The following is an 11,484-nucleotide window of genomic DNA, read 5'->3' as shown; positions in this document are numbered from 1 at the left end:
TTTTTTTCGAATTCTGAAAAAACTAATTAATATTTTTGAAAAAGTTAAACTTATAATGAAATACTACAGTATTCTCGATGGTCGAAATAATTAAGTCCCTGAGAACTCCTATAATGTTTATTTTAATAAGTCAGGGGCGAAAAAAAAGAGAAATTTAGTATGATTTTTAATTTCAAATATATAATTCAAAAGAAACTTTTTGTTTATTCTAAATGTCAGCCCTCGGTAATAATGTAATCTTTCATTCTGCGTTTAAATTTTTCAAAAATACTTATTAGTTTTCTCAGTATTCGAAAAAATGAATGCGTTTAAAAAGAGTTCGACCGAAATTTTGCGCCTACGCTCTCAAAAGGGATTAAAGTGTTATACATTTTTGTAATCAGTATTTCAAAAGCTTTTAAATGAGGTGTCACATGATGTACTTTCCCATTTAAAAAAATAAAAGTTATGCCTGTCACCTGAAGAGGGATCGCGTAAAGTTCAAAACATTGATGCTATAATATACTATGATTGTTTTAAAAATCGACCTGTCCGAGCGTTTTGCTTATGTGTAAAAAATAATTAAGTTAATAAGGGGGGTAACACTTATTCCAGTGCACTGTATAACATTGCAGCCACATTTTTTGAAGATATTTAGAAGTATAGAAGCTATAAGAAGTATTTACTTCTGTCGGCACTCCCCAAGTGCCGCGCTCTTTTTTATGTGAAACACCAACAGAATGCATTAATATGTATGAGAATTATGCATATAATATAGAGAAACACACAGATATTTTTACAGGACCTCTATGCCATGTTGACAAATTTCAATGTTCTGATTACGTCACGTTATTTTGAAGGTTAGCTGGATGTATAACAACATAATTTTAAGTTTGCATGAAAGTGTTTTAAAACAAAAATCCCCGCTAATCACATTTTTTACTGACAGATGACACAAATGTCATATATTCATGGCGCAAGATGTTTTTAGCAAAATGGCTGAGGAACAGTGGATTTTAAATGAAGATGGTTATTTAAATGTAGATATAGATGTAAAAGAAATAATTTACCATCCATATCTTAACGTCATCTTAATTTGCACACAAACCGGAGTGGTAAGCGTCCTAGACGTAAATTCTGGTGTAATCCTTCACTCCAGCTCTCTCTCAGGTATTATAACATCTTTATATGAATTACAGTCAATAAAATAATAATCTGTGGATAATTTTTAGCCCAAAATCTATCGAATGTTAAGTGCAAGTACATTCCATCTTTGGACAAAGTGTTATTCACAGATGGGCAAGCATTGGGTGTGAGGTCTGACTACAATGGTGTTTTACTCCTTGACAGTATTCTTCAGAAAAATATCACAGATGGAAAACAGGAAGTTAAAATTGAATTGCCACTTTCAGAGGTAAGTGTAGTTCTAAATCATAGTTAAAATTTTTACTGTGTACCTATTAATTTTGTTATCCTTCATTGTTATTGTTTTATAGATAAACATGTAAACTGTTGTTGCTGTAATTATAAAGTTTGAATAAAACGTAATAAGTATCAATTTTTAATAAAAACAAGGGGAATTTTTGAACCTAAAGTAAAAAAAAATTAGCAATACTGTGATATTTTCAGCAATAGGTACTTTGTTTTTGTTTTAATCAGAATGTTGAAGATAATATTTAAGACTTATATTCTAAGGGTCTAGTTCTTCCATTCTATCTTTGCACATCGTCATCATTCACATTATAGGAAATAAACCGAAAAGTGTGACTAAACGTATGTCACTTACAAGAATTAGAAAATGGTTAACACACTCACGGAAGACACTTATAAATTGACATTACTGCGTGAAGATGAAGATGTGTCTGTGAATGTATTAATATCAACGAACTGTCAATACTGATGGAATGGGCATGAAGCGAATTTAATGTGGCCATCATACAAGAGAGAGGTCCTAGAGAGAGACAAGAGAATGTCAGGGAAAAATTGGGCCGTGCAATTTGAGTTGAGTAAACTTTAATAGGGGAAATGAACCTCATATTTTTAACTTGGTGTCAGGGCTGATGCCAAGTTTCAAAATCAAGGCAGTATTTCAAAATTTAAATACTTTTTTGTATTTAAATATGGACGGCGTTATGCATAACTCGACCAAGCGCCAAAACATAGTTTTGAGATAAATGGCTTCAAAGTTTTTCGTTTCTTGGTTGCTTAATGGTCGCTTAATGGTAAGTGGATTAATGTCGCTTGCTTTAATTTTGTTTTTCTTAGTAACCGTTAACGTGACAATAACAGGGATTTTTTCCAAGATAGTTTTAGCTATGTGTCACCAGAATCCGCTGTTATCTCGATATTAAAGAAATGGCGCTTGGTCGAGTTATGCATAACGCCGTCCATATGTAATAAATTTTGTATTTAAATATGTTTTTGTATTTAAATTCGCTAACGAATACCATATAGATCTGCACTTAGTGTTCATTGACTATGAAAAAGCATTTGACAGCGTGGAGATGTGGGCAATAGAAAAAGCTATAAACAACTGTAGAATAGATTCCAGATACAGAATGCTAAAATACATAATATATATAAGAAAGCAACAATGACAGTACAATTGGAAGAAACCACAAAACCCATACCAATTAACAGAGGAGTGCAACAGGGAGATGTTATTTCTCCTAAACTATTTACATTAGCACTGGAAGATGTTTTCAAAACAATGGAATGGACAAACATGGGAATAAACATAAATGGAAAGAAATTAAACGACCTTAAATATGCAGATGATGTAGTAGTCATAGCATCAAGTTTTGAAGAACTACAAACCATGCTAACTGAACTAGCAAATGAATCCGAACAAATAGGTCTAAAAATGAATTTTGCCAAAACAAAAACAATGACAAACACACAAGACAATAGAAACGTAATACTAAACGACACCACAATAGAAGCGGTTAATGATTATATATATTTGGGACAGATGATAAAAATAAATAAGGAAAACCAAACAGGGGAGGTAAAAAGAAGGGTCACATTGGCCTGGGCAGGATTTGGAAAATTAAAATGGGTCCTAAAGAATAAAAAAAATACAACAATACTTAAAAACAAGAGTGTTTGACCAGTGCATACTCCCAATACTCACATACGCATGCCAAACATGGACCTTGACCAAGGCAAACATGGATAAAATAATGAAGACACAAAGAGCCATGGAGAGAGCAATGTTAGGAGTAAAATTGACAGACAAAAAGCAAAACAACTGGGTCAGAAATAGAACAAAAGTCAAAGACGCAGGCCAACATATAGCCAGGCTAAAATGGAGCTTTGCAGGTCATAACGCTAGACAAACGGACAATAGGTGGAATAGCATGATACAACAATGGAGACCATGGACACGAATGAAAGCAAGAGGACGACCCCAGATGAGATGGGGAGACGACATTAAAAAGATAGGAGGAATGCACTGGAAACAGAAGCGAATGGAGGAAACTGGGGGAAGCCTATGTTTAAAATTGGACGAATTAAAGGGCAAAACTATTATTTATTATATTTATAAATGATATTGCAGATATAAACTGTGATAAGCTTTTGTTTGCGGATGATTTAAAAATCTTTTCGAAAATATCTAGTCCTGACGATTGCGAAAATCTGCAATTTCAATTAAATAAAATAAAATACAGAATACATAATTGGTGTAAAGAAAATGAAATGGAGCTAAATGTCAAAAAGTGTCATAAAATTAGTTTTTATCAAGGTAGAACGTGTATTCCGTTTGAATATAAACTTGATAACACACCACTAGATTGTGTTAATACAATAAGAGATCTTGGAATACTGTTTGACAAATCGCTAAAATTCGCAGATCATATTGATTCTATTATTTCAAATGCTTTACAGATGCTTGGCTTCATGAAACGAAACTGCTATGATTTTAAAAGTCCCAATACCCTAAAATTGTTATACTGTTGTCTTGTTAGACCTTACTTGGAATACTGTTGTAGTATTTGGTCACCTTACTATAATGTTTACGCAGAAAAAATTGAAAAGGTCCAAAACAAATTCCTTAGGTTTTTGGGATTTAAAATTAGAGCTATTAGTGGGAGTAACAGGTTTTACAGTTATGACGAAATTAGAGCATTTATAAATATCAATACACTGGAAGAACATCGTTATCACCATGATTTGAAAATTCTATATAGTTTGTTAAATGGTACAGCAAATAGTCATCATTTATTGTCTAAGGTTGGTTTTAAAGTTCCTTCATACAGTACTCGAAATGCAGTCGAAACCACTTTTCATGTACCATTTCATCGATGTAATTATGGCCTCAATGAACCTATAACTAGAATGTTACGTCTAGCAAATCAAAATACCGAGAGGCTTAATTTTAGTTCCACACCCAACCAATTTATACGCAACTTACAACAAATTAATATTGCCTCTTAATTGTTTTGTTATGTCCACCTTTACCAGTCTGTTTTTAATTTGTTTTGTATGTAATTTATATTATTTATGTTAACTCTATTTTAAATGGTGGACACGAATTTTTATTCTCCGCATTTTAATAGTTTGATTTTAACGATACAAACGAGCAGTTCTCGGTGTATTGTGTGTTATTGTGTTAATTAGTGTTCCTTTTGTTAATTTTCTTTATTGTTTATAATAGGTAGGTTAGGTAAGTGATTAAAAAAATATATAATGGATGAGACCTCGGGTGGCACTTCGCCACCCGAAAATAAGGACGCAGAGGAGGATAGGTATGTAAATAATTTTATAGATTTAAATAATAGATATAGAACTGAGGATAAAGGTCCATATTTTGTATATATTGAGAGTACTGATAAGCATTTGGGAAGAATTTTCCCAATCCGGATTGGTCACGTTTTGTTGACTGACAATTATATAAAATCCGATGTTCTTGATATCAAATCGATTGGTCTTAATCGCGTTAAAGTTATTTTTAAGTCTTATGAAAAAGCTAATTATCTAGTTAATAATAAAATTATGTCTAATAATAACTTAGTAGCGTATATACCCAAATTTTTTACACACAAGAAGGGTGTGTTGAGGAATATTGACACATACTTTTCTGAGGAATATTTAAAAAATGCCATAATATCTCATAAAGAGGTGGTTCAAGTCCAACGCATGAAACGAAAGGTAACAGATAAAGACGGTAATATTTCATATGTAAACAGACAAATGGTTATTGTTCAATTTGTAGGAAATGAACTTCCTCAAAATATAACAATTAATTTATGCAATTTCTCTGTAGAACCATATATATTCCCCGTTGTTCAATGTTTTAATTGCTTGCGATATGGGCATTCTGCCAAGCAATGTAAAACCAAATCTTCTCACTGTCGAAACTGTTCTAGCCTAAATCATACGTCAGACTCTTCTTGCGAAAAATTCTGCATTTATTGCCAAAATAATGAACACTGCTCTACATCCAGAGATTGTCCAGTATATAAGAAACAAAAAAATATCAAACAACTCATGGCCAGGGAAAATATTACATTTAAAGAAGCTGAAAGATTGCATGATAATCCATCTTATGCCAAGATTTCTACAAATAATAGATTTTCAGTTCTTAATAATTCCACTAACTTTCCCTCTCTGCCACTCCCCAGTACGTCCCAAACTCCAAATTCTAGCTTTTTGCTACGTAAACCCATTGTTCGAAATACTTCACCCAAAAGACAAGTGAAAAAACGTAAGCCATCTGCTCCGGAGTCTCCACCTATTTCTCCGTCTCTGCCTACTTTTTCCCATTTTCAATCAAAAAAAACCAAATCTTCACATAATCCCATCATACCAAATCCTCACAGAGATGACTTTATCCAATATAAGGAAAAACTAACAAGTCAGATAATAACCGTAGTTAAACAAGTAGTTCATTCAGATTCATCCGAAACAAATTACAATTTAGAAGAAAATATTAGAAATATGATCTCCTCTATATTAAGTCCTTCAAATCTAATTCCAGAAATCGATATTGAATCTTGTTCTGATGATTCAATCCACTAATAAGATAAGTACACCCAATAGTAAAAACATTAAAGTTATCCAATGGAATATTCGTTCTTTCTCTAAAAACAATCCAAGTTTATTAAATTTTTTACACGATAATCCTGTAGATATTATAGCTTTATCAGAAACCTTCAAAAAACCAAACCATTCTTTTAAACTAAAAGGGTATAAGATTATCCGACAGGATCGTGCAAATGGCTTTGGCGGTGTTGCCATTGCAGTTCGCCAAGACATTAAATTTATAAATTTTCCTATTACTTTTGCATATAAAAAAGATTTAGAACTTTGCGCAGTTAAATTTCCGTCCTTAAATATCATACTAGTATCGGTGTATAAACCACCTAAATTAAATGTTTCTAAATCAGATTGGTCAAATATCTTTCGGCAATTTAATTCTCCTGTTATCTTCTGTGGCGATTTTAACAGCCATCATACACTTTGGGGATCTCATATTAATAAAGCTTGTGGTAATCAATTAGTAGAAGCCTTAGATGACAGTAACTATGTTGTTCTCAATAATGGTAAACCAACTAGAATTTCTCGTCCAGAAGAGCTACCTTCGGCGGTAGACATTACATTTTGCTCTGCTGGTTTGGCTAGTGATTGTTGTGTATGGGATGTCGTACCAGATGCGTTAGGTTCAGATCATTGCTTAATCAAATTTGAAATTATTAGGGATAGAGTTATAATAAATAAAAATCCAGCATCTAAATGGAATGATAAATTAGCTGATTGGTCTGCATACTCCACTATACTGGAAAATTCGTTAATTAGGACAAACCAAAATCTAAACTCCAATCTACTAAGCTTCTCTATTTTTATGGAAAAGGTCTCAGATGCAGCATCCGCAACTATTCCCCTAAAAAGAGCAAGACAACAAGTAACTCAACGTCCAATATGGTGGGATACCGAATGCTATGATATGTTTCGTCGCAGAAAAGAAGCCCTGAACCAGTATAAACGTGTCTCAAACTATACAAACTATTGTCAATATCAAAATGTAGCTAGTCAAACTAAATTACTATTTTCTAAAAAAGCTCGAGATAGCTGGATATCTTTCATAAGCAATATTAATAAAAACACGCACCCTACTAAAATTTGGCAATTTATAAAAAAAATATCAAACAAAGACTCAACGGGATCGGGCAGTATATCAGCTGATATGGTGGACGATTTTTTTGAGTTTTTTATTCCCAAATTTGCATCAAATAAAATCGACTTCAGTAAATTCAATAGTAATGTAGCATGCAATGAATCATTTTATATGCCTATCAGTTTGGAGGAATTACGATTAGCAATCAAACAATCTAAAAGTACAGCACCGGGATTTGATAGCATTACATATAAAATGATTGAATACTTGCCTGAAATTGCTAAAGGAATTCTTTTAAATATTTTTAATAGTTGGTGGTTGCAAGGATTATATGACCAAAGTTTAAAAAAAACTGTAATTTGCTTACTTGCTAAACCCAACAAAAATTTAAGTCTACCTAACTCTTACAGACCAATTTCATTAATATCATGCATTACAAAAACATTTGAGAGAATTATCAAATTAAGAATTGAATTGCATTTTGAAAGTAATTGTTTATTACCTATTAATCAGTTTGGATATCGCAGAGGCAAAGGCACCTCTGAAGCATTAGCTCAATTAGTTTCCGACATTCAGAATGCACTTTCCGTTAATCTTATAACGGCATGCTTGTTTTTAGATATTAAAGGGGCTTATGATACTCTGGATATTGATATTTTAACTGTTCAGCTCATAAAATACGGTCTAAATTATAAATTCGCACAAAGAATCACAGATTTGTATAGGGACAGAGAAGTTTTCATTCGAGATTCAGAAAATCACATTTACGGCCCTCGATTATTATCAGTCGGAATTCCGCAAGGTTCAGTCCTAAGTCCAGTACTTTTTAATATCTATACTGCAGAATTGCATGACATGTTAAATGAAACAAATAATACAATTAAAATTATTCAGTATGCAGACGATTTCTGTATATACAGCAGCCGTAAATCATATAATGAGTGTTTATGCGATTTGGAACTGATAATGCAATGTGTAAAAAGATGGTCTATGGCTTTTAATTTCACGTTATCCCCTGAAAAATCTAGCATCACCTTTTTCACTAGACATAGGTTAAGTTCCCCTGCCAGTATAAATTTAAGTAATGTTGATATTAATGTATCCTCTCACCATAAGTATCTGGGCGTGGTTTTGGACAAAAAACTAACCTGGACACTCCATGTGAATCACATTATCAACAAATGCGAGAAAGGTTTAAACATGCTTCGTTGCATATGTAAAGCTAGATGGGGTGCCGACCCAAAGATAGCATTAATGTTCTATAAATCGTATATTCGGTCAATCATTGATTATGGATGCTTTTTATATGGTTCATCGTCAAAATCTAATTTATCAAAAATCGATCATATTCAGTATAAGGCAATACGTATATGTATTAGTGCGTTTAAGTCAACGCCATGTGCTGCAATTCTAGCAGAAGCGCAGGAACCTCCTCTAAACCTTAGAAGAGAATTCTTGTCTAATAAGTTTCTATTAAAGACCAGGACTTTAGATTCACATAAATTATTAAGTAAAATTAACAGTCTCACTGAATATAACTTAACAAATTCTTATTGGAGAATTAAAACTTCTCCCCCTCTTACAGATGCTTATCTAGAAACTAACAACTTTAGCATTAACACTAAACAAATATTACCCATATATAACCTTTCTATTGAGGAAATCGCAATCTTTCCAAAGATCATAAAACCTACATATAGAAACTTACCATGCCAAAACAATAAAATTATAAAATTAATCTTATCTGAATTTTCTAATTATAAATACATCTATACAGATGGTTCAAAAACATGTAATAGTGTAGGTAGCGCTTATTATGTTTCTAATATAAAAAGTGGTAATTCTTTTAGACTGCCTAAATGTACATCTATCTTCACTGCCGAACTTTATGCTATTGAAAGAGCCCTAACTTACGCGGTTGAACAGAACTTTGGAGACACGGTTATACTATCAGATTCTTTATCTGCTCTTGAGGCAATATCACAACCAATAACCAAAAAACACAACAATGAGTTGTTATGCCATATTAGAAAGACAATCGCTCGATTTAAAAATAATAGTAGTGACTTGGTCTTTATCTGGGTAAAAGGACATGCTGGAATCAAAGAAAATGAGATAGTAGATGAAATGGCAAAGAATTCGGCAACTTTAAATGAAATAGTAGATTTAACAATCTCCAGCGATTACATTCCAGAATTGAATAAAAAATTAAGAAAGAAATGGGAAACTATTTGGCTTAAGTTTGTACAAACTTCGAGGAATCCATACACTTACATATACCCACAACTTCCGCAAAATATCCCACATATATTTGATTATCACGTTACTCGGTTTTATTCCACATCCCTAAGTCGCTTAAGATTAAACCATGGCAATTTTCCTGCACATTTAGCTAAAATAGGAATGCGTATCAACTCTTTCTGTTCATGTGATAACTACTCTACTGCAGATTTAAATCATATAATCTTTAATTGTGAACTTAATAAAAACCATACGAAAGCATTAATTGCTAGACTTCAGGAGCGGAATGTAAGTTTACCGCTGAATATTTCACATCTACTAAGCTTCAATACCAAAACTATTAATGATATTATCATACAATTTCTTAAAGATTCTAAAATAAAAATTTAATATGACATCTTCAATCTTCAACTTTCAAATATCTGTGGCAAAAAGTTTATCTAATGCCATCCCCTCTTTGTGAACACACACACACACTATTTTAACTATTATATTTTATGTGTTATATATATATATATATATATATATATATATATATATATATATATATATATGACTTATATTTAGTATACTAAATTGTTCCAAAATTTGTAAACAATTGTAACTTTATTGGGCTTGTCCCGTGGAAATAAAAAAACAAAAACAAAACAAAAGAAGAAGAAGATTTAAATACGTCGGAACTCTCCTCTTCATTAAAAGGAATACTGGTTTTAGTCTTTCTTTTTGTCATTGTCATTAAATGATACATAAATGATATATTTATTAAATATATCATGGCTCAGTTCTAAAACCTACAAAATAGAATATTCCAAAAAGAAAGACTAAAGCCAGTACTTCTTTTAATAAAGAAGAGAGTTCTGACATATTTCAATACAAAAAGTATTTAAATTTTGAAATATTGCCCATCAGCTTGCTATCAAGTTAAAACTATGAGGTCCATTTCCTCGATTTAAGTTTATATAAGCAACTCAAGTTACACGCCCTAAATTTTCTCTGTCTCTCTCTAGGACCTCTCTCTTGTAAGTTGGGTCGCAATCTCACTTCACTGTTTGAATGTGACGGGGCCATTCCATCAGTATTAACAGTTCATTGGTTAATATTACAGTGGACATTTTTATACTTCTCTTTGATGTCATTTTATTGCCATATAGATTGTCCAATAATATCTATAATAAATAAATATTTAAACTGTAGTAATCAGAAAATATGTAACGATTATGCTGCAGAAAAACGTAATAAGTACCAATGTTTAATATAAACTATCAGTATTATTAAGGCTATGGGTACATAATTCGCAAATATTTTACGTGTATCCCTACTTTTTCTGTCTTTACACGGCAAATTACGTGTAGTAAAATTCACACTGGTATGATCATGTAAACATTACTAGAATGTCATTCTACTTGAAAATGTCATCATTAATTTAAAGAGATGGGTTTTGAATGTTCTTGGATAACTGTTATTTTTATAATTGCAAATTATTAATTCAGTTAATAAATGTGATAATTTTTTCACTAACTATGTATTCAGTGATTGTAATAATTTATTTGTACAACAAAGACTAATACTCAATCGAGAAAAGAGGAAAAGTGTTAAAGTGATTTTTTAATAATATATTGTTATGGAACGCTTACAATTTTGAACATCTTTAACTAACAAAATACTTGGATCACAGAATATATTATCCTGATGTATTCTCTGCTTGGATCCTCCACAAATAATACACAATAAATAACTTTTTATTATTAAGTTCACGTCTTAAATCAATTATTTATCAAATACACTATATATCAATAATATTTAATCAATAACTCAACATTCCTGATGCAATGTCAAATATTTAAAATTGTCACTGATTGTCAGTGTCTGACTGACAATATATGCTGACAATATTATATTCGGCTGAGTGCGTTGTAAGACAAAGATAGATTTGGAAAATATTACCACGGCATTGTGTTCATTTTTTTCGAATCCTGATAAAACCAATAAATATTTTTGAAAAATTTAAACGCAGAATGAAAGACTAAATTATTACCGAGGGCCGAAAGTCTCTTAGAATAAATAAAAAGTTTATTTTGAATGATATATTTGAAATTTAAAATCACACTAAATTTTCTCTTAGTTTTTCACCCCTGTAACTTATTAAA

General features: G+C 31.6%; 1 protein-coding gene across 1 annotated transcript in view; it reads left to right on the top strand.

Moving 5' to 3' along the window:
• The first annotated feature begins 927 nt into the window (after positions 1-927).
• The window catches only part of LOC114335746 (baculoviral IAP repeat-containing protein 6), a 214,717-nt gene continuing 204,160 nt past the window's right edge, over positions 928-11,484 (top strand). The window contains exons 1-2 of the mRNA XM_028286039.2: positions 928-1,149; positions 1,212-1,393. Of these exons, the coding sequence (XP_028141840.1) occupies positions 951-1,149; positions 1,212-1,393 (381 nt within the window). The 5' untranslated portion in view covers positions 928-950. The remainder of the gene's footprint in view (positions 1,150-1,211; positions 1,394-11,484) is intronic.

This window comes from Diabrotica virgifera, chromosome 6 (assembly GCF_917563875.1).
Source record: "Diabrotica virgifera virgifera chromosome 6, PGI_DIABVI_V3a".
NCBI classification, from domain to species: Eukaryota; Metazoa; Arthropoda; class Insecta; order Coleoptera; family Chrysomelidae; genus Diabrotica; species Diabrotica virgifera.
The sequence above is the reverse complement of the archived record's forward strand: the minus strand, read 5'-3'. Positions and strand labels throughout refer to the sequence as shown.